This window comes from Rhinolophus hipposideros (genome assembly GCF_964194185.1).
Source record: "Rhinolophus hipposideros genome assembly, chromosome: 1".
NCBI lineage: Eukaryota > Metazoa > Chordata > Mammalia > Chiroptera > Rhinolophidae > Rhinolophus > Rhinolophus hipposideros.
The window spans coordinates 16,191,566-16,216,322 of NC_138047.1; the positions used below are offsets into that span (position 1 = coordinate 16,191,566).

Here is a 24,757-nt window from a genome sequence, read left to right on the forward strand (position 1 = left end):
TCAAGGCTGATTCGGGAGAGGCTTCAGTGGGGACTACTCTGAGAGCTATAATGTGACACTTACAGTTAGGAAGAGCTGTCTCAGGAGTAACTCCCACCCTGGCTATCTGGAGGGTGGAGGTAGCTGACTAACTGCCAGGGGAGTTACTGCTGTGTGGGGATCTGCCTACATCCCCAGGGTTAGGTACTGGCCAGAGGGATGGGATGGCCTTAAATAGTTTAGATAAAGAAACTGGGGATGACATAGAATTCTTGATGAATAGGAGTTCTATTTAGAAATGGCGGGGAGGGGCGTGGCACATGCCGAACAAGTGTTTAAAAACCTGCTTTCACCCTGTCCCTAATTCTTTTCTTCTCCTGAGAGATAGTCATTGTTATAAATGTGTTGTAGAGCCTTCCAGATCTATATTTACGTATATATAGGTGAACATACATTTGTGCGCACACAGACTTAAAAAACTTAAATACCATGAACTTTGTTATGTGCTTGCTTTCCTCACTACATATTGCAGACCTTTTTCCCATGCTACTTCAAATAGTTCTATCTCATTCTTACAGAAAAGTTAAGTGTTCTTAATTTGCATGTGAATATGCAACCATTTGCCTTTTGATGTCTCATAGGCTTTACCCCATGTAAATGACATATACAATATAACAGGGATGCTGAAACCAGAACCCTTAATTATTCCTTGGATTTGCTTCCCTCTTCTAACCCCTTCTTAGCAAATGGCATCAATGAAATCCCAGATATCACTTTGATTCCTCTTGTCAAAAAGTTTTATTGACTCCACTTCCATAATGGTTTCCTAAATCCATTTCCTTCTCTCTACCCTAGTCAAAGCTACCATCTCTATTTATTACCTGGATCATTACAGTAGCTCCCTGACCAGAATTCTGCTTTTGTTTTGTCCTCGTAGAATCCATTCTCTGCCCAGCAGCCAGAGCAACCCTTGAAGAATTAAACTGTGTTACTCCTCTGACTAAAAACTGCTGAGTGGTTTCCAGTTATGTCCAGTGCAGACGCCATACTCCTTGCTCTGGTGCTCAAAGCCCCCTCCTGCTCTTCTTCTTCCCTTGTTCATTGTGCTCTGGCCTCCCAGGCTTCCAGTCTGCACCCCCGCAGGTTTTAGGGTCTCTCTACAGCTCTGTTCTCTTCCTGAAAGCCCTTCCCTTAGTCTTTGCGTGGTTGGTTCTTTCTTGCACTATTTCTTGTCATTCATGTTGTAGATTTCATAGTTCTTTTTTATGGTGGTCTCCTGGGGCTTCTGAGTAACTATCTACTCAGTAACTATCAAATCACTACTCATAATTCTCTGAAATTTTTGTTATTATGAGGAGGAGTGACATCCAGGGTTAGTTCAAGGTACTGAATTGGCGTATGGGGGTGGGAGTGGGGAATTTGAGGGAGGAGAAGAGTTTTCAAAATCATCTTCATGGGACTGAGAGTTGAAGCCGAAAGAAAGCATCTTCTCGCTGGAGAACAGAATGTGGAAAGAACAGAAATATTATTTTGTGTTTCACACTTTTACCTAAGGGCAGGCTTCTACAACATACTACTTTTATGAAAAGTTGGAATGTCGTTCTTTTTTTAGTATGATAATAGATTAGTTTATTCAATGATATGCTGATTTAGGTTTCTGTATGTACCTTGGGACTATGTACTAGGAAAATGGTGCAAACTTAGTTACTGAGAACTTAGGGAAAAACAGGCCTAGAGGAGTCAGCTGTACTATGGTTACATGCAACCCAAACCAATTTTGTGATACTATTATCTTTGTAATCATATAATCATAACCATGTCCCATTTTGCCCAAAAGACAGGCTCTCAAATCCTTTTCAACTAGAGTTTGGGATTGTGCCATAGTACAAAGTTTATTTTTATAAGTAAAGTCACTGTGGTGTATTGTTACATGAATGATCCCCAATAGTCAAAACTTCCAGTACGTAGGGGCTTCGCCATGTGATTTTCTTTAACCAATGAGATATTAGCAAACATGATTCAGGCAGAGGCTGTAAAAGGAAGTGTGCATTGGGGCTTGCAGTCTGGAAACGTAGATGTCATAATGTTGTTTTAAGCCTTCTAAGTTTTCGGATGTTTCAGTATGCGTCAAAAATAACTGATGCAATTGGTGTCCTACGTAGTCTATTCATGGGTTTTAGAACGCTTTTAGATTTGATAGTTCATATTGGAGAATTAAATGACATCCTTGCTACTGTGGGACTTTGGTGGCCGTTTATGATTAGTACCTCACTGCTTACGTATATTGTCCTTCAAATGAAGTGTTTTGTTTTGGGGCCTTAAGAGGCTTACTAAAATCTTGGAGCTTTTTACAGGCAGAGTAATAATTAAGTGTTATTGTTTAGAAAGTTAAATATTATTACTAGAACTTTTGTTCAAAAAAGTGAAACTGAGCATCTAAGTCAGTGAAAACGGGCAGATTTATGTGCAGTAAATAGGGAAAAATATAATATTTCTCTGAAATTGAGGTTTTTGTTTATGACTATTCGCTAAATTTAGAACATCACAAATAAGCAAGACAACATTTACTTTTAAAGAGGTAATCTACAAATCTAGAGTATGTCAACACAATAGGAAATAACTGTTTTGGAAGAAATGCAATTAGCTATGATCAGTAGTTTTTTTCTTTTAATAATACTTTCCATTTAAGAGTAACATGCATCCAGAAAAGTGTACAATTTGTAAGTGTAGAGTTGAATTTTATAATTAATAGTTTTAAAATGAGACAAGAGCCTTTTTCATTAAGACATTTGCGTCTGTGTCATTTTGACATTTTGTAAGGAACAGATAATCCAACTCAAGCTGGCTCTCAAAAGCAGATGATTTATTGTTCTACTAAACAGTAGAGGAATTCTTCCACGTGGCTTGATCTAAGACTCAAACAGTGCAATTCAGTTTCAGTTTCGATCTTTCAGTTCTTAGGCAGGCTTCCTTCTCCTGTTTGCAAAGATGCATATGCAGCTCCTGGGGCTGCTTCTTTCTCCATCCACGTCCAGGAGGAAATGAAAATCTCTTGCTGTTTCGTGTAATAAAAGCACCTATCCTCGAGCCAACCATGAAGGGCCAGGAATGGGGAGTGATGATTGAGTTAAGTCCATCAGGTTGGGTCATCTCACTCAAGCTAAGTGGTGTACAATGGGAGAGCAGTGAGGAGCCCAGTGGGAAGTCAGGGAACTGATGAAGGGAAAAAAGGGTCAAATTCCAGGAAAGCGGTCAGCAACTACTCACTGCAAAGTGAAAAGCGACAATTTTATAACCCCTTTTTATTGATATTCATCAACTGAGTTACATATTTATCAATTTTATCGTATTGAAATATAAAAACTTGCCCTGGGCCAACTCTGTTCTCTTTCTCTTTTTTTCCTTAAAGTTTATTGCGACGACAATTGTTAGTAAAGTTACATAGGTTTCAAAAATACAACTCTGTAATACATCATCTATAAATCCCATTGTGTATTCACCACCCAGAATCAGTTCTCTTTCCATCACCATATATTAGACCCTGTTTACCCTCTTCTAGAGCCCCGCTCTACCCCCCTTACCCTCTGGTAACCCCTAAACTATTGTCTATGTCTATGAGTTTTTGTTCTTTCAGTTGTTTCTCTTGTTATTTTGTTGTTTTTGGTTTATATACCACATATCAGTGAAATCATATGGTTCTCTGCTTTTCTGTCTGACTTATTTGTCTTAGCATTATAATCTCAAGATCCATCCATGGGGTCACAAATGGTCCTATTTCATTTTTTCTTACTGCCGAATAGTATTCCATTGTGTATATATAACACAACTTCTTTATCCATTCATCTATCGAAGGACATTTTGGTTGGTTCCATGTCTTGGCCACCGTAAACAAAGCTGCAATGAACATTGGAGCACACGTGTCTTTATGGAGAAATGTTTTCAGAGTTTTTTGGGTAGATACCCACGAGAGGGATTACTGGGTCATATGGTAATTCTATTCGTAAATTTTTGAGGGACCTCCACACTGCCTTCCATAATGGCTGCACCAGTCTGCATTCCCACCAACAGTGTAGGAGGGTTCCTTTTTCTCCACAGCCTCTCCAACACTTGTTACTATTTGTCTTGTTGATGATAGCCATTCTGACTGGGGTGAGGTGATATCTCATTGTGGTTTTTATTTGCATTTCTCTGATAATTAATGATGTTGAGCATTTTTTCATATGTTTATTTGCCATTTATATGTCCTCTTTGGAGAAATGACTCTTCAGGTCCTCTGCTCATTTTTCAATTGTGTTGTTTTTTTGTTGTTGAGTTGTATGAGTTCCTTGTATATTTTGGATATTAGCCCCTTATTGGAGGCATTGTTTGCACAAATCTTCTCCCATTCAGTTGGTTGCCTCTTTATTTTTTTGATGGTTTATTTTGCTGTGCAGAAGCTTTTAAGTTTAATATAGTCCGATTCATTTATTTTAGCTTTTACTTCCCTTGCCATTGGAGTCAAATTCATAAAATGCTCTTTGAACCCAAGGTCCATAAGTTTAGTACCTATGTTTTCTTCTATGCAGTTCGTTGTTTCAGGTCTTATGCTTAAGTCTTTGATCCATTTTAAATTAATTTTGGTACATGGTGACAGATAGCAGTCCAGTTTCATTTTTTTGCACATGGCTTTCCAATTCTGCCAGCACCATTTATTGAAGAGGCTGTCTTCTCTCCATTGTATGTTTTTAGCTTCTTTGTCAAAAATTATCTGTCCATATTTATGTGGTTTTATTTCTGGGTTCTCAATTCTATTCCAGTGGTCTGCGTGTCTGTTTTTCTGTCAATACCATGCTGTTTTGATTATTGTTGCCCTATAGTACAAGCTAAAGTCAGGGAGTGCGATACCTTCAGCATTGTTCTTTTTTCTTAAGATTGCTTTGGCTATCCAGGGTCTTTTGTAGTTCCGAACAAATCTGATGATTTTTTTGTTCTATTTCTTTAAAAAATGCCATTGGGATGGCACTAAATCTGTATATTGCTTTGGGTAATACGACCATTTTAACTATGTTGATTCTTCCAATCCATGAACACGGACTGTCTTTCCATTTCTTTGTGTCTTCTTCAATTTCTTTAAAAAATGTCTTATAGTTTTCAGCATATAGGTCTTTCACATCCTTGGTTAAGTTTATTCCTAGGTATTTTATTCTTTTTGTTGCAATTGCAAAAGGAATTGTTTTTTTATTTCTTTTTCTGAGATTTTATTGTTAGTATATAGGAATGCAATGGACTTTTGTACATTGATTTTGTAGCCAGCAACTTGACTGTATTTGTTTATTATTTCTAACAGCTTTTTGGTAGAGTCTTTAGGGTTTTCTATATATAGCATCATGTCATCTGCAAAGAGTGACAATTTAACTTCATTCCCAATTTGGATGCCTTTTATTTCTTTGTCTTGCCTAATTACTCCGGCGAGCACTTCCAACAGTATGTTGAAAAAAAGCAGAGGTGTTAGGGGGCAGCCCTGTTGTGTTCCTGAACGTAGAACAAAGGGCTTCAGTTTTTCACCGTTAATTATGAGATTAGCTGAGGGTTTGTCATATATGGCAAATTTTCCTTCTATACCTATTTTGCTTCTATACCTTATGTTTTATCAAGTGTTTTAATCATAAATTGATGTTGTATCTTCTCAAATGTTTTTTTTTCTGCATCAATTGATATAATCATATGATTTTTGTCCTTTATTTTATTTATGTGATGTATCACATTGATGGATTTGCGTATGTTGAACCATCCTTGTGCCCCTGGGATGAACCCCACTTGGTCGTGATGAATAATCTTTTTAATGCATTCTTACATTCGATTTGCCTCAATTTTGTTTAGGATTTTTGCATCTGTATTCATCAGAGATATAGGTCTGTAGTTTTCTTTTTTTGTGTTGTCCTTACCAGGTTTTGGTATTAGGTTAATGCTGGCCTCAGAAAATGAGGTAGGGAGTATTGTCTCTTCTTTAAGTTTTTGGAAGAGTTTGAGTAGGACTGGTATTAAATCCTCTTTGAAGGTTTGGTAGAATTCACTTGTGAAGCCATCTGGTTCCGGACTTTCGCTTTTGGGAAGGTTTCGGATGACTGATTCAATTTCCTTACTGGTGATCAGTCTATTTAGATTTTCCAATTCTTCCTGATTCAGCCTTGGAAGGCTATATGTTTCTAAGAACTTGTCCATTTCTTCTAGGTTATTGAATTTGGTTGCATATAGTCCCTCATAGTATTCTTGGATGATCCTTTGTATTTCTGTGGTATCCATGGTAACTTCCCCTCTTTCATTTCTGATTTTGTTTATTAGTGTCTGTTTTCTTTTTATCTTAGTGAGTCTCGCCAAGGGTTTGTGAATTTTATTAATCTTTTCAAAGACCCAGTTCTTTGTCACATTAATTTTTTCTATTGTCTTTTGTTCTCTATTTCATTTAGTTCTGCTCTGATTTTTATTATTTCCTTCTTCTGCTGACCTTGGGTTTCATTTGTTCTTCTTTTTCTAGTTCTTTAAGGTGTAACTTGAGGTTATTTATTTGGATTTTTTCTTGTTTCTTGAGATTGGCCTGTAATGATATAAATTTCCCTCTTAAAACTGCTTTCCCTGCATCCCCAAAATTTTGGTAGGATGTATTTTCATTCTCATTTGTTTCTATGTATCTTTTGATCTCTCCTCTTCTTTTTTGACCCAGTCATTCTTTAAAAATATGTTGTTTAATTTCTACGTTTTTGTGATTTTTCCTGTTTTCTTTTTGCAATTGATATCCAATTTCAAAGCCTTGTGATCATAGAATATGCTTGGTATGATTCTAATCTACTTAAACTTGCTGAGGCTAGTTTTATGTCCCAATATATGGTCTATCCTTGAAAATGTTCCATGTACACCTAAAACTGATGATTTAGGATGAAGTGCTCTATAAATGTCAATTATGTCCATTTCATCTAATGTGTCATTTAGGGCTGCTATTTATTTATTTTCTGTTTGGATGATCTATCCATAGCTGTCAATGATGCATTTAGGTCCCCTACTATAATTGTGTTTTGGTCAATTTCTCTCTTTAGTTCTGTTAGTAGTTGGTTGGTATATTTTGGTGCTCCCTGATTGGGGGCATAAATATTGATGATTGTTATGTGTTCTTGTTGGATAGTCCCCTTTACCATTATGAAATGTCCGTTTCCTAAAGTCCGTTTTATCCTAAAGTCTGTTTCATCTGATATCCGTATGGCTACACCTGATTTTTCTCTGGATACCATTTGCTTGGAGTGTCAATTTACACCCTTTGAGTCTATGTTTGTTCTTGTAGCTGAGATATGTCTCTTGGAGGCAGCATATGGTAAGGCTTAGTTTTTTGATCTGATCTGTTACTCTGTGCCTTTTTATTGGTAAGTTCAGTCCATTTACATTTAGGGTGATTATTGACATGTGAGGATTTCCTATCATTCTATCTTTAGTTTTCTGGTAAGACTATGTCTCCATTGTTTTTTTGCCTTTTTGTTGTTGTCTATTATTTCAGTGTGGTGGTATTCTATGATGTTTCCCTCTGTTTCTTCTTTTATTACATTATATATTTCAGTTCTGGATTTTTTTTGAGTGGTTACCATTAAGTTTATGTAAAAGAAAGTTTGATATTTAGGGTATTACATTTTCTTCAGCACGCTTACTTTCTCCATTCCCATATTCTGGTTCAGTCCTTTACTCTACCTCCTTTTATGTTTTCGTTGCCACAAATTATCCCTATAGATGCTGGTTGAATAGCCTCTTTCAGTTTTCTTATAGTGCAGGTCGTGTGTTAGAAAATTCCCTCAGCGTCTGTATGTGTGGAAAGGTCTTTTTTCCTCCTTCATATCTAAAGAATACCTTTGCTGGATATATTATTCTTGGCTCATAATTTATGTCTTTCAATAGTTTGAATATTTCGTTCCACTCCCTCCTGGCTTGTAGAGTTTCTGCTGAAAAATCTGATGATATCCTAATGGGCTTTCCATTGGAGGTTACCGTCTTCTTTTCCCTGGCTGCCTTGAGGATTCTTTCTTTGTCGTTGATTTTTGACAGTTTCACAACAATGTGCCTTGGAGAAGGCCTGTTGGGGTTGAGGTAATTAGGTGTTCTGTTTGCTCCTTGGATTCGGCGATCCAGTTCTTTCCACAAGTTTGGGAAGTTCTCATCGACTATTTGTTTGAATATACTCTGTTTTTTCTCTTTCTTCTCCTTTTGTTATGCCCATTATTCTTAGATTGCCTTTTTTGATGGAGTCAGAAAGTTCTTGTAGAGTTCTTTCATTTCTTTTAGGTCTCAAGTCTCTTCTTCCATCTATGTCATTTCCAGATTTCTATCTTTGATGTCACTGATTCTTTCCTCTATCTGGTCAACTCTACTTCGTAAGCTGGCTATTTCATTCTTCATTTCTTTTATTGAGTTCTTAATCTCCAGAAATTTTATTTGGTTCTTTTTTAAAATTTCAATCTCTTTGGTAAAATGTCCATTTTGGTCTTTGTGTTTCTGAGTTCATTAAACTGCCTGTCTGTGTTTTCTTGGATCTCGTTGAGTTTTTTTCAGAACTGCAATCTTGAATTCTCTGTCATTTAAGTCACATATTTCCATATCTTTAAGTTCATTTTCTGGAGACTTTTCACTTTCTTTCTGAGCTGTCTTGTTGCCTTGGTTATTCATGGCAATTAATGATTTATTCTCTTCATAGACATCTGCAGGAGTGGGTTCTGCAACAGTTTGATAGACAGAGGTCTTTCTTTTGTTTTCCAGCAGGTATTGGTAGCATGTTTTATTTTCTCTCTGACTGCAGCCTTTTATTCTCTCTCACACTGTAGGGTTATATTTTCTCTGTACTATTCCGGCTTCTTATACCATGGTGGGATTCCCTGGAGGCAGGCTTCTCCTATGTGAACAGTTCACCTGGGTCATAGGGCACCGCCTCCGTGGGGGATATGGAGAGCTTCTGAAGTTCAAAAGCTCTTCCTTCACCAGATTCAGAGCTGATGTGTTTCAGCAGCTCTGTTTACTCCTGCAGTGATCCGCCCAGATAGGTGGGGCCAGGGGCCGGGTGAGTTGTGAGAGGTGGCCCGGAGCAATGGCAGCGACCACCACCACAGCCAGTCCTGCTTCCACAGCTTCCATCCCTTTGCCAGAATTAGTTGGTCTGCGAGTTCGTGTCTGTGGACCACAGTTCTCAGAACTGCAAATATTTTGTTCTTTTGATCTCACACTGTTACTGTTCTGCTTCTAGCACCTCGCAGGTGGGGGCGGGGCGAGCTCTGGGAGGGTGGGGAGGGGGCGGCTAGTCTCAGTGCCTAAGGCTTCGTTCTCTGCTCGGCAGTGAGGGCTTAAACCACTGTTTTCTTTGCTCCTAGGTCTCTGCTGTGAGCGTTGGGTTCAGCCATGTTATATACTGTCCCCTCAGCCCTGTGGGCCATAAGCGGATCCCTAGCAGTCTGAATTCTTTCCTCTCTCACAGCTGTGGTTATTCCAGAATGCAGGGATCTGGGAGCACTGAGCTAGTTCTGCGTCCTGTGCCCACGTGGCCCCATCTCCGTCTCTGCACTTCTCCCTTCCTTCCTCCCACGCTCACGCAATTTGCACACCTTTAGGTGATTTCAGTAGTGGGCCTCTTCGTCTTGCCTGTCTGCTGTGCAGGGAATCCTTTGTAAAGTTATAGTTGTCCAATTTGTTGTAAATTCTCGGGGAGATTTGAAGAGGCTCACCTTACACTGCCATTTTTATGACATTACTCCTCTGTTCTCTTTCTTAATTCAAATTAGTAGGGAAAAAAGCCTCTGACTACTTGTAAGTAAGTCATTCCAAGTCATGTTTCTACCACAAGTTAAAATTTTATAGTTCTATGGAAATAAAAGAACAAATAAATAAAATAAATGTCCAGCTTATCTCCAAAAGTCATGATCCTGACTTTGAAATGACCTCAAGTTTTTCAAATTATTTTAGAGCCCTAATTTCATGTTTTATTTTCTACAGAAAGACTATAAAAGAGATCTGGAGACTGAAATTAAAGGGAAGGGCATGCAGGTGAGCACAGACACTCTTGATATCCAGAGAGCTAAGAAAGCATCGGAAATGGCCAGCCAGGTAAGAAATGAATGACGTACAAAATTTAAAACAAACACATTGAACTATATATAGAAAGCATATAAATGGTATTTCCACATGTGTAGCTTTGAGATTCAAACACATGAATATCTACATTGCTATGGGAAGTTATGCAAAGCTCTGAAGATCATTTTCTGTTCTTTTAGAAAGAATATAAGAAAGACTTAGAAACTGAAATCAGAGGGAAAGGAATGCAAGTGAGCATGGACATTCCCGATATGCTTCGAGCCAAGAGGGCATCTGAAATATATAGCCAGGTTGGTAGAAAATGAAGGTGCTCAGAAGGATGTATTCTGATACCCAGTCATCATGTGTTTCTGTGTTCTATGATTGATACCTTTTTGGGCACACTGTATTCAAAGTCAGTGTGCTCTATTGTAAAAGAACCACTGGCCAAAGATAATTAGCCTCGTTAGTAAAAGGGACAACTGCTGCAGATTCAATTCAACAGACATTATTCAATGTCAGAGCTCCTCTGTTAGGGGACCCCTGTTTGGAGTCCAAGGACATTTTGACCTTTTTTTTTTTTTTTTTAATGCTATGGGACACTTGACTTTAATGTTCACACTACAAAAATAAGATGACAAATGAGTTGTGTTTTACCCATTTTATAATGAATATTATCATTAAAATAATCAGCTTCAACTAAAACTAAGAGTGAATAAAACTGCACAAGGTGTAAAGTGAAAGTGAATATTAACTAAAAATTAAGAATTATGTTTTCGTGGTAAAATTTAATCTGCCAAATACCTGTCACATCCTCTAGAAAAACGATATGGGAGAAATTATGACCACAAAATAAAATATTTAATAGAAAAAGAATTAAAATCTGATTTGGGCAAAACTAGTAAAGGAAAATGAAAAAGAAATGGTTATGGAATACTGACCAAGGAATTAGATTCAGTTAATGGGATTTATGTTGAAAATAGCTTCTAACAAAATTTTACCCAAATTGTTAAAATTCTGACTAAACCATAAGCGAAGAGTTTAAATAAATGCTGGTTCAAAATGAGTATCTAGATAGGAGAGTCAAATATCAAAGGAGTTGTCCGCTTCTCACCCTTCTTGAATGACACAGAAGGTGGCATGGTCCTGAAGTTCATATTCATCTGTCATGGTGTGTCATGGGGGCACGTGAACTAGCACGTTGGCGCTAACTCTATCCACTGAACTCATATCCTAGGGAAATATCTGAAACAGACAAATGGTGATTTGAGTCACTGGAGAGAAGTTGCTGTCTCAAGAATACAAAGCTCATTCATTCATTCAGCAAATACTTCCTGAGCACCTGTTTACCTGCAAAATTAGATACGGTTTTGCCCTTGGGAAACTCCAGGCTAATCTAATAATCAAACACCCATGCAAATAGAGTATTACAAACCATGATATCCACTACCAGAAAGTAAAGGATTCAAGAGTTAAGGCTTCCTGGAGGAAGTAATGCCTGAGCCTGTCAGAATTCCTGCTTCTTTGACTTAACAGTGTTGATTTTTTGAGTATCATGCAAAGATACATCTGATTTTAAAGAATATGAATTATTTTGGATTCAGTGGAATTCTTTAGAAGACATAATGATGCTGTGGTGCATTTCAACATGAATAATAATTACCTTTCCTAACAAGCAACAGTATGCCATGATGGTTAACGTTACTGATTTTGGAATCAGAGTGCCTGATTTTAAATCCTAGTTCTGACACTTCTTAGTTAATGACTGAGTTTCCCCGTCTGTAAGAAGGAATAATGATAGTATCTGCTTGCAGGGTTAATTGAATGAGCTAATGTATGTTCAATATTTAGAATAATACCCATTACATAGTAAGTATTATATAAATGCTGGTCCTAGTAGAAGGTATTGCCCAAGTTGTGTCAGAGCTCATAGTAGTAATTCAGTAGACAGAATATTGTGATTTTTATCTCAACTACAAAAATACTAGTACCTTTCCCTTAATCAAATGTATCTTTATCTGAAGTAGGAAGCAGAACATAGATCCAGAAGCATGAAAGCAAGTAGGTATAGAGAGCCAGGTTACTTGTGGGAGCTATGAGGCAACTTTGAACAGGGATGGGACTGCGCATGGAAGAGTAGATTCTATACACAGGAGTGGGTGGCATAGAGGTCAAGCCCTCCCGAGGTCGTGGATGCACTGAGGTGGGAACCATTGCCTCAGCAGAGGTGAGGCTGCGCCCTAGACTGTTGGCTTACTCTGTTTGTGTATTCCTTTTATATGTGCTATTGTATCAACAACTGCTTTGAAGCATGAGATATAACTGACGTAGCCATGGGATGTAGTAGACTTGGAGGTTGTATCATTACCCTTTTCTCTCTGTCTCTGTGCCTCTCACATGTGCACATGTGCACATGTATGCACACGCACACACACTAGTGTTTCAGATTCATGTTAACTGTTTCTGTGTCTAGAAAAAGTATAAAGATGAAGCAGAGAAGATGCTTTCTAACTATTCTACTGTGGTAGATACTCCCGAAATTCAGAGAATTAAAGCAACTCAACAACACATCAGTGCGGTGAGTAGCCATTATTTCTTTTCAGTTGCCTCCTTGAAATTTTATTTTGTAAGGAGGATCTTTTCCTCTCATCATCTTTTTGTTGCATTACTTGAATTTCCTATCTCATGTATTATCTTTATTTCTTTAATAAGAATATCAAATGGTCTTACAAGTTATAATTTATTGTGATTATTTTGTGATTATTGTGATTAGAATTACATATTCTCATTTTTTTTCTTTGCTACAGGCTACAGTTATTTTCAACTGAATTTTAAAATTTCACTCAGAAAAGAGGTCACAATCTTCCACATAGATTTTACCTTGAGGCTGCAAATAGTCATATGAAGTGATTTCTTTCCTAGTCATTGATTATTTGCACTGATAATATATCTAGGGATTTACTAGTTTGTAACCACTTTCTAAACTTTCACATTTTGATTTTGAGGAATAGGAATTATATCAGTACTGTTAATTAAGAGATTGGGTCTATGTTTAATGGGTGTATAAACTTGAATTCTAAAATTATAATAATTGACCACACAGTCAGTGTTTTAATGTAGAATTAGCTCGTTTAGTAGTTAAGCAAATGTCTCATTAAAATATAGATTCTATTAAGTCTGAGGAGTTCTGGGATGTTTTCTAATTTCTAATAAATTGGCAAATGCTAACCCTCTGGTACCTTGGGCTGGTACCTCTAGGTCTACATTGTCAGGCTGTGTTAAGAAATGGAGTCTTGGGGAAGACAGGGTCAGAGAAATAGGCTATTCTGGCCCTTATCTCCTATGATTCCATAGCATTCCAGATTTCTACCTTTTTGTAAGAAAACCTCTCTTATATCATACTCTCCCAACCCCAATGAGGGCCTACTGGATTACTGTGTGTCGAGAGAAGGAGTAGTTCTGTTCTCATGACTTTCTTATAATTATTCTATTTTTCTGTAGAGCACTTTTGTTTTCTGTTTTGCTTTGTGTTTGAGAGGGGTGGATGTTGTTAGAGGCGGAGAGATGTGGGGAGGTTAATGAATAAGTGGAAGATGAGGAAATTAGACTGAATTATGTTGAATTAAGTTCTCCATGGCATCAATTATCCTTCCAAAAGCAAACATAAGTTCGATAAATGTTTTTTGTTCTTTACCAAACTGGCTGCCTTTTTCTTTTATTCTTCACTTTGTTGACATGCTATTTCATCAGCTATCAAAGTTCTTACTTTCAGAAGGAAAACTGTAGCCTGGTTCCCCTTGAACCTTTCATCTTGATATATCATACTGCCTAAGAGATACATCTCTTTAATAGTACACTCATGAAATCTAGGATTAGATTTCATCTTTTTTAATAGAATTATAACTGTGTTAAATTTTTAGAAAAAGGGTAATTTCAGTATCTCTTCACAACTTGAAAGAAAGGAATTTTACCTTGGAAAATAAAGGCCCTAGAACATTTATTTAGTGCTTAAGAGAAGGTTTCAAAGGCCCCATTTGCCTTCTATTTCTTCCAGCTTCCAGCGGAAAAAACAAACAAACAAAAAACGTATGCCCTCACTATAATTTATAAAGTAACTTACCCTCCAATTCCCTTTGAGCTAGGGGGAAAGGTAGAGGAGGTGCTTAATGTTATAAGTACAAACTTCTCCATTCGATGCCTGACATTCATAATGGATAATTGCTATCCTTACCCAGTAGGTGTTCTTCCATGTATATTTAGTATATTCAGTTTCTTCTTGAGGAAGTCAAAAGGTTCTTTCTTTAAGTCGTTTTCTTAACCTTTCTCTTCCCCTTCATCCTTGGAGGCAGAGCCTTTCTTTAACTAATCCAAGTGGAACTGCCCGATTCGACTCATCTGTCAGGAAGTCTAGTAGTTACATGGCATCCTAGAATATTAGCGTGTCCTGCCATTTGTGGATGAAAAGTAGGAAAGGCAAAGTAATGCTGTAGTAAAACATGCTTCAAAATGAATTGATTAAAAAATCTACGAAAAACTAGTGCAATGAAATCTCTGTAGCATGAATGAAGCCATCTCCTGCAGAAAGCAGAAGGAGAGGGGTCTAATGATGAGGTTTATAAATGTGTTCTGATCCACCATGGATGGAGCCTGTCGCAGGCAACACTCAGGTCTGGGAGAGAAATTAATTTGGCAGAGAAGTATAAAATGTTTGTTTCCTTCACTTTCAAATGATAATATTTGAAATGTACTCCGCAATGTACTGGAATATAATGTTATAAATGTTCTGTAGCATGCAGTTCTATTGCCTACAGTGAAATGACTGTGCCATTTTGATTAGTTTAGAGTCGTATGGGAAACAAAAATGTTCATCTTTAATCATGTTTAACTTCTCACCCGAGGAAAATCGCATAGACTGGTACAGTATATCATTTCTTCTCCCAGCTTCCCACTGCCTCTTCTAGCAAACAATAAATGCATAGTTCTGTATCTCTATGAGGTTGGGCCATAAACTCCTGCTTAGTATTCAAATGGAAAGTTGCCCTTTCAAGATTAGCTAGATCTGTCAAACCAAGATACGATTCTCTAACATTTAAAGATCTCGACATTTTCCACCTTCAAAGTACAAGCCATTTAGCTATTAGCTTTCTCTAAGAACTATTTTTGAATCTTACTTAGGGGTAGCCTGTTTCATTGTACTCTCAATTTAACTCTTTTGGATCTGGATTCATATTAGCATTGTTATTCATATTAAATTCACAGATACTAAGACACAGATGATACCTGAGATATTTAGGAACCACTTTTTTTTTTTTTGACTGTCCACGTAGATTTTGGCCTTAATCATTTTAAACATTACCAAGTAATTCCTAAAATAGGTTTTGGGTAGATTTAACCCTTTGTTAACTTTTAATGTGTGCCTCTTAAGTCTAGCCTATGTTTTCATACATATAAATATGTATGTGTGTCTTTTTTCTTGGATCCAATCCTCCAATCATCCCTTCAATTTTAGACATTAAATTATCACCTGATGTGATGGCATCACTAAACATTTCATAAGTTAAAGAGCTGTTTCTTGTCCCAGGCATGACTGTACACTGGCACTACCATCTGTTGAGTAGATGTTCCTCTAAATAAATTTAAAAGAGAAGCTTTTGAATGAAGTGGATGACAGGCTGTATAGGTTGGCTTTAATAACATGGTGTGTATATAGAAGACACTTGCTGGCTTTCTGCCTCTGGCTTTTCTATGGACATCAGGATACAGAGGCCTTTGCATTTAGTATGTCCGTCCACGTCTCCCTTTCTCTTCTTTTATTTTTTTCCTTATTCTGGATAATTTGAGTGCTCTCAGTCAGGTAAGCAGTGTTCCCAAGACTCTGTAGGTAATGCAAGTTGACTTTTGCCTTTAAATACATGGTAAAATTTAATTAACATTAATAAATAAAAACTTCATTTTGGATAGAAAATAACAAATTATTATATTACTTAAGATCATCTCCAAGGTTTTTTGGTGCATCTACATAATGATAAAAATAATTTCCATAAGCAATGTTTGCTTACTTTAATCAAAAAACTCCTACAGTGATGGATGGGTGAATAGAAATGGACTTAGTCGCACTGTGTATAAAAGGAATCCTGAAAGTATCAGATAAAATAAAAATTTGTGTTCTCATTGAGGAAAATTAATGTTGGAATTATAAAAATTCAAGTATGCAATAGTTACAAATGAAGAATTCTTAACTGTTTTTTAAACCTTGTGTTGAATAAAACTTACATTATTTTTTAAAATAAATTATGCAGGTGAAATACAAAGAAGAGATAAAACAGGCAACAGCCATTTCTGATCCTCCAGAGCTAAAGAGAGTTAAAGAAAACCAGAAGAACATCAGCAATGTGTGATCATATTTCTCTAAGTATTGTTTTCTTTTTTATTGCCTGGCACCATATAGTGAGGGCTTCCCACTTATATAGGGGAAGTGTCATGACAATGATACCACTGCAGGAGGGCCAGTTCTTGAAAGGTGGAGATAAGATTTCACACAACCTTGTTCTCTATTATACCTAGCTCAATGCTTCACGTGCATTTGTTTATTTAAAATAAAAAACAAAAACATGTTATTAAATTCCTATGATGCTCTTCTTTTGGAAGAATTCAAAAATGAGTGAGGTACACCCTAAGGTTAAGGGCTGTGAATATTCTCAAAGTCTCTAGGAGAAACGGACATAGGAATAAATAACAATTATGCATTGTTTATGTGTTATAACAATAAGTAATATTTATTGGGAGTTTGCTGTGCTTTTTGAGTACTTTACATGCGATATTATCTCATTTAATAATAAGTAATAATTCCTCTTGCAAAGTCTTGTGGAAATGCAGAGAAGGAAAGCTGTGTCAGTGGGAGAGGAAAACCCTTGGAGGAAGAGTAACATTTGACTGAGATGTTAAAAATTAATAAAGGTTTATGGTGGATTTCGTGAGGAAGGGCCTTCCTGGCAGAGCAAATTGAATATGAATGAAAGGCTTGTTCAAGGAAGAGAAGGCTTAGTGTGATGGGTACGTGGGGTGAAGGGTGGCAAGAGATGGTGGTGGAGAAAGAAGTGATCTAGGTCATAAGGAGACATTTGGGAGTCCCACAGTGTCCCTGTGTTGTTTAGTGGCCTACCAATGTTCAGTTCTTGACTTAGTGATTAAATTGTCTTAATGCGTCCCTTTTTCAAAAAGAAAGGTTACTACCATGTTTCCCCAAAAATAAGACCTAGCCAGACAATCAGCTCTAATGAGTCTTTTGGAGCAAAATTTAATATAAGACCTGGTATTATTATATTATATTATATTATATTATATTATATTATATTATATTATATTATATTATATTATATTGGTTCTTATATTATAGCAAAATAAGACTGGGTCTCACATTAATTTTTGCTCCAAAAGACGCATTACAGCTGATTGTCCGGCTAGGTCTTATTTTGGGGGAAACATGGTAGTTTTCAATTTATCATAGAAACATAATACTCTCTTAAAAACAACTTTATTTGAAAATAATAGTTAAATGAAAAAATAATACTATAAATGACAGTACAGTTGTGCTCTGAAATGGCATTTGGTAAGTGACGTGCAAATGGCGGAAATTTGGGTAACAGTGGAATAGTGGGTAAAGAGCATGGACCCTGGATTGTTGTTTCCATCCCAGCTCCAGACCTTATGTGTTGTATAACCTTTCTAAATCAACAACCTCTCCATGCCTCAATTTTGTTATTTATAGCACAGGTACTAGAGTATTAAATACGATCTCATCTGTAAAGCACTTAGCATGTTCGTAAATGGATGAATGCAGGGTATGAACAATCTCCGTGTCAGATTTATGTCTCCGAACTTACATCCACTAGAAATTGGCTATAATAATCTCTACATCAACAATGCTGTTCTCTGGGCCCTACCCAGAGTGATCTCCTTGTGTCTTGCCATCAATAGAGATTATACTGGACCTTTCCTCACTTTAACTCAGACAGTTATCCCAGACTCAGAATCTGCCTAAACTCTCAAACTGCATCCATAGCACAAAGAAAGTTGCACATTGTGGCAGGGGCCTGACCCTTTGTCATTTATTTTCCAAGCTTATCAAATGTCTCTTCACTTGCACGTTCACTGCGGAGAGTGGGAGTCTCAAGTCCATTATATCCACAGGCCTCTTAGGCCTGGTGATTTCTTGGGGGGAAAATATCCCCTGACACTAAATTTAACTCTAAACAATTACTGAGACTATTCCTATGGTGTTCCTTATAATGGGATTTTAACCTTGAATTTTACATTTGCCTGTCAAAAATATATTTGACGGACATACCATTCTTTTTCTCTGTATTGGATGCTCATTGCTTTTCTAGGATGTTATGGAATTGCTGTGAGAGCTGACCACAAGTGATGGGTCTGATCCCCTGAGTAGGAAAGGGTACCTCTGTGCAGTAGGTCAGGAAGGTGTCCACACTGCTAGGTCAGAGGGCTGGCCTTAAAGTGTTGGAAGTTCGCAGAGAGGGAAACTTTGAGGTTCAGGGTTTCTTTATATGATGACCATTTGTCACTAAGTTGCAAGCATAGGAATGGTGTGAGCCTCCTTTCTAATGAGAAGAGTGCAGAATGATTCTTTTTAATTATAAAATGGTAACTTGATAAATGTTGCTTTAGTGCTATGAAGAAATGAATTCGCAGAAAGGATTGTTTATTATTACTGATAGGATTGAATACATGATACAATTGGAAGAATAACAACCAAAGGTGGAATTCAAAACATTTGTACAAGTAAAAGCTTAGTCTGGGATCCACATGATGTCCCTTAGCAGCCCCAATGAAGAGTTTAATGAATGCTCCGTGGCTCTGTGCATTTCTTTTAATCTGATCCAGTACGTGGGTGCACGTTTCCTTCCCGTAACCTCACACTACCCTGCACCTTGTCTCCCAGCTGCAGTACAAAGAGCCATGTTGCAAGGCAACTCCAGTAAGCATGACACCAGAGATAGAGAGAGTGAGGAGGAACCAGGAGCAGCTGAGCACGGCAAGTTGTGTCTGTTTTCTCATATTGTATCAACCATTACATATTTTATTCTCCATAACGCTCTTTGAAAGCCCTGAACCCTCTCTGTAGTAGATGGTCCTTTTCATAGTCATATATGTAAAGTCATGAACTGTGGCCCTGCTATGTGAGTCCAGGAAAGTTGGGATGTCTTTTCATAATTTAGCCATGTTTATTTATTCGGGAAATCTTCATTAAACACCCCAATGCACCAGGCATTATCCTGGTACACAAAGGTGGATACGACCCAGCTCCTATCCTTATGGACCTCATGGTTTAGTTGGTAAATCTCTAAGACTATATCAGGTAAGGACTTGGAGAGCAGTGGGTCTGTTGTGAATCTAAGAAAAAAATTATCTACTGGATTAGGGGAAAAGAAGAGCTGGCTTAATTGGGGTTCTAAGACATAATGTCAGGACAGGGGGCCTTATAAATAAAACAGAAAACATTATTCGATCATTCAGTAATCTGTTGCTAATAAAGCAAAGATAGTTCACAGTCATGAGGTACCACTAATGTACACCCTGTACAAAGTGTCTTATGTGAACCCATGAAGTTGGTAAAATTTCCCTGGTTTGTAGGTGTGGGAAACTGAGTCTTGGGGAGGTCAGAGGACATGCCAGGGACCCCCGTTTTATAAGAGCAGAGCTGGGATTTGAACCCAAGCTTCCTGGAATTCAGAAATCCTTTAAAAAATGCCCCCCATAGTTATTTTTCCCAGGTTTTTGACCCTCTTATGGAACTTTTACCAATATAAACAGTAACTTCCTTCTTCTAAACATGTAATTTTGAAAGACTTTATTATTTGAGGGAGTTCTCCCAGGTGGAAGAGAAAATCAGGGTGAACACTGTTTTGTCCGTATATGTTTCTAGAGGGTGGTGGGAGTGAGGGATGTTTAGCTTTTTTTTCTCTTTCGTTTTCTTTGTCTGAATTTATTCATTTATTCAGCAGACATTTATTAAGCCCCTGATACATGCTAAGTATTCTTCTAGCCACCAACTGTAAGAAAACAAAACCATCTTAGCCTCAAACTCACAGAGATTCTAGAATAATAAAAGTAAGAATAATGAGGACACAGAATATCAAATAAGGAAACATTGTATGTGAAATTTCACCTAGGATTTCTATCACCTATCCTGTACCTATAAGAGTGGGATTTGACTGAGTCATGGAGAATAAGATAGATTTCCCAGTTCCTGAGAATTAAAAAAAAAAGTTAATTAATTTTAAAATTATAGTTGACATAAAATATTAGTTTCAGGTGTACAACATAGTGATTTGACATTTATATACCTTACAAAATGATCACCATGAAAAATAGAGTACCCATCTGTCACCATACCTGGTTACTATGATATTATTGATTTAGTTCCTTATACTGTATTTTACATCCCCATGACTATTTTTATAACTGGCAGTTTGTTCTTTCTAATCCCTTCATCTTTTTTGCTCCCCCACCAACCCCTTTAGCTTTCTTTGAAAATTGAAGCCTTAGGGTCAGCAAGAAAGTCACTGGCCTTCTCAGGCTGTCATGGCGGCCTCTCTGTTGTTTTCTTGTAATGACTTCATTCGGATGTTTCCCCCTTATATTTCCATTACTTTTCATCCTGGAAATTTTGCAGTTAGTTTTGATATTGAACAGCAAATTGTTTATTAAAAATTCATTTTTAAGAAGCACAACCAACACTTGAGCCTGCTAAGTCAGACGAATCAGAATCCGGGGTAGATGTGAACAGGAAGGTTAATACATATTAATTGTGGAAAAAATATATAAAACGATAGAATTAATTTTGAGGTTCATCCTTTGTGGCATTTGGGTCTGCTGTCTATCAAAATTCTTATTTATCTTCCACAGGTAAAATACAAAGGAGAGATCAAACAGGCCACCACCATTTCTGACCTACCAGAGCTGAAGAGAGTTAAGGAAAACCAGAGGAACATCAGCAATGTGTGATCTTAGCAACTTCTTTCTTATGATATCAAATGTATTGTCAACATGTCAATGAAAGGATTATGTTTACAAACTGTTCATGACCTTGAGTTGATATTGAATTCTGCTCTCAACTGACTACACTTTTATTTGAGAGGTTTCAGGGTATTAGGTATTGTGGGTCCAGCCAGGCATTCCTGTACCAGAGTTTCCAAGGACATGCCCGTTTGATTTTTTTCCCCCTCATTTGATTTTTGTCTGCAGGTTTTTGTGTTATCTCTGTTATCTTTTCTTCATGTTTATGGTTGCTGTGGTTCCTCAGAGGGACACAGCGGGAGCTCCTGGCATCGTGGCCTTACCTGTGTACGTTCTTAGTCTCTACCCTGTCCAGCCCACTCCCAGCTGTTATTCCATTATTATTGGATAGTGTTTGGGGAGACATTACAAAGCGTGCATGGCTAAATAGGTCACACGGGACAGGCCCGTTTTAGGGGCACTTGATTAGGGCTGTCAGTTTTCACTTCGACACTAACCGCTGGCCTGCTCTAACTCCTCTCTGTTTATGTAATCCATGGACATAGTTCACTGAGAGAATCCTTTTTGAAAGTCATTAACATATAGATGGGGTTCTTTGGAAGAGGAAATTTGGAAATTTGTTAGGTCCAAAGAAACTTTATATTCCTCAAACCTTTCAAGTCATTTGACCAGATTGTAAAGTGGAGGCAGGTTATTGTTGAGCAATTTTCCTAACAACTATATTTTGGACAAGTAGATGCTCATCTTTTCCTGATGTATTTAGAGTCACACTTGATGTGACTCCATTACTCTTAAGAAGGTGCATGGCTGTTGAGAAGAGAAGAAGGAATGGAGGAGTGGGAAGCACGTCGGCCTTTTTATACACGACCATGATCACCTATTTGAAGGCATCCTTTAAAAAAGTCTGCTGCAGTTAATCACTGAGAAACCATGATAGTCTAATACCAATCTCTATGGATAGGAGTGCCTTTAAGTAATATCCACGAAGATGGTTTTTATCATATTCCTTTGTGATAAAATGCTGATTATAGCTTTACTGATGGTATGCCCATATATTTGAGTACATTCACAGGTATTTCATTAGCCGTGACTCACCGCTGTGGGATGAATTAAACACAGATTGATTTAAGATGCAAGCATTTTAAATGTGACTAGACCTCTGATAGTACCCTCTTTTTTCATAATTTCTTCTCCTTGGCTAGCTCTTTAAAATAAATACTGTGAGTCTCTTATTTAGTTGAAATGATTCACAATACTCTATTTTTTGTTCCCTGAAATGATAGGTTTATTATAAAGGTCAGCTGGGAAGAGCTACTGCTTTAAGTGTAACTCCTGAAATGGAAAGAGTAAAGAAGAATCAAGAAAATATTAGTTCGGCAAGTTGGTTCTATTCGTTTTGGACTATCACAAAGAATGTTTCATTAATCATTTACTACTTGCAATCTTATTTTTTTCTTGTGAAAACAAAACCTATGTTCAAGAAACATTTGGGATATATGCAATAAGTACATGTGTTATTTCAGATGACTTCCAAAAGCTGCCACTGTACACATTTGTTTTCTTGCAGCCTTTCATTGATATTTCCAGATGTGACCAACAGTTACATTTAAAATTTAATTTTAAACTATGTCATGTTCATTTAAACAATGATTCATGTTATTTTAACCAGTGTCTTTGAAAGTGATAAAGTCTTTGATGTGTTAAGTAATTATCATTTTTCTGATGTAGTCTCTTGAATGTGGATTGTTAAATGCTCTCTGCAAAGGAAAATAAGAGCTGAGTCATTACTCCAAAGTAAGGACTTATAGGAAAAAAATTATGTACATTTATTATAGAAATCAGTTATTCATTAAGGTCCCATGGTGCATGTCAGTGTCTTATGTGGATTGTATGCTTTCTCTAAGTGAATGTCAGGACTTCAGTTCCGAAGTGCACACGTGCCCTCAGGTCTGCAATGATTGGTAGCCTAATCTCGTACATAATCAGCTTCACAAATAGCAGTGTTCAGATACACCTGGTCTGTCAAGAAGAGTTCTGAGCCTGGGGATCAGCATTTAGGTTTTACAATTTATAGCTCTTCAGTGGCATTTCTGTCCAGAGATGCTGACTAAATTCAACCTAAATTACCTTTAAGTTGTAGCTGCTTAGAAGGAAACTAGATTTGTTCCTTATTATTTCTTGTCCTCTACGGAAGGGAAAAATAAAAGGAAATAGAGGGAAGTTTGGTTTGTATTCTTTAATAGTGTTATGGTGGGAAATGGGGAAATACAGAAACAGAAAAGTAAATTTAGGTTCCGTTTAGTTTGGGATTTTCCCTGTTTAGTTTAAGTATGGTAACCACTTTTACTGACTGCTTTGTTAGTGGATATTGTTTACTTGTGCTTATTTACACATTTGTTTTCAGTCGATAGAGAGATTTATGTCATTTTTTACTGTAGTCTTTAAAGACCTTTGAGAGTAAAGACCTTTGAGAGTAACATTTTGGATTGCTCTTCTAAAACAAAATGTTAATTCACTGAACAGATTACCTGGGAAATAATTTATAATATGTTGTATATGTTTCACTCATTTGGAAAGCTTGGAAAAGTTATGTGATGCTTTTTTTTTTTATTATAATTGTCTTATTGTTAAGTATGTTCTATTATTTACTTTGCAGGTAAAATATACTCAGGACCAAAAACAGATGAAAGGTAGACCAAGTCTGATTTTAGATACACCTGGTCTGAGATATGTCAGAGAAGCACAAAATCATATTTCAATGGTAGGGAACAAGCAACCAGATCCTTTTTCTCATGACTAAAATGTACTAAGGAACGACACCACCCAGTGTACTGACGGCATTAGTTCACCATTAATCTGGATAACTAACAAAGCATGGAAGTGCAGATGGGCCTGTCCTTTTGGGGAGACTTTAATTACACTGAAATGTAATGGAGATATTTGGTCTAATAAAATAATTTTTCTCAGAGATTTTTGGGTGTGTTTTTATTTCTAACATGACTACTATAAATGCATTTTATGAAAGACATTTATTTGCCTGGACTTATTTCCAATTAATTTTAAGACAGGGTTTGGTGTGTGTTTGCATGTTTCAAAGAATATTTTTTAAAATGTAGGTTTAAAAAAACAGCTTAACGAGATATAATTTATATACCATGAAGTTTACCCATTGAAAGTGTACAATTCAGTACTTTCTATGATAATTTACAGAGTTGAACAACCGTATTCCAATTTCAGAATATGAAAATGTATATTTTGAAGTATATGTAAGCTTTTGTAATTACACACAAAAATTGTATATAATTATTTGTAACTCTTAATTTTAAATAATGCTCTTTTCTTGAATAATTGTGTGGAAATAGCTTATCATTTTACTGCCTGTTAAAGATTAAGAAATAGGAAATTAATTTGTACCTAAGTTAGTACATTTTAGAGAGTAACCAGGATATATATGTATATATACATATATATACACATATATATGTATATATACACATATATGTGTATATATACATATATATATACACATATATGTATATATACACATATATATGTATATATACATACACATATATACATACATTTAAATTTTTACTGACATACTGGTTCATATATAATTTAAAAGAGCTGCTAACCATAATGATGAAAAACAGCACTTGATTCCTAATAC

General features: G+C 36.7%; 1 protein-coding gene across 1 annotated transcript in view; it reads left to right on the forward strand.

The window, feature by feature from the left end:
* NEBL (nebulette) overlaps positions 1–24,757 on the forward strand; it is a 105,984-nt gene that overhangs the window by 50,458 nt on the left and 30,769 nt on the right. The window contains exons 14-21 of the mRNA XM_081059900.1: positions 9,973–10,083; positions 10,251–10,361; positions 12,524–12,628; positions 16,350–16,442; positions 19,010–19,102; positions 20,977–21,069; positions 22,371–22,463; positions 23,744–23,848. Of these exons, the coding sequence (XP_080916026.1) occupies positions 9,973–10,083; positions 10,251–10,361; positions 12,524–12,628; positions 16,350–16,442; positions 19,010–19,102; positions 20,977–21,069; positions 22,371–22,463; positions 23,744–23,848 (804 nt within the window). The remainder of the gene's footprint in view (positions 1–9,972; positions 10,084–10,250; positions 10,362–12,523; positions 12,629–16,349; positions 16,443–19,009; positions 19,103–20,976; positions 21,070–22,370; positions 22,464–23,743; positions 23,849–24,757) is intronic.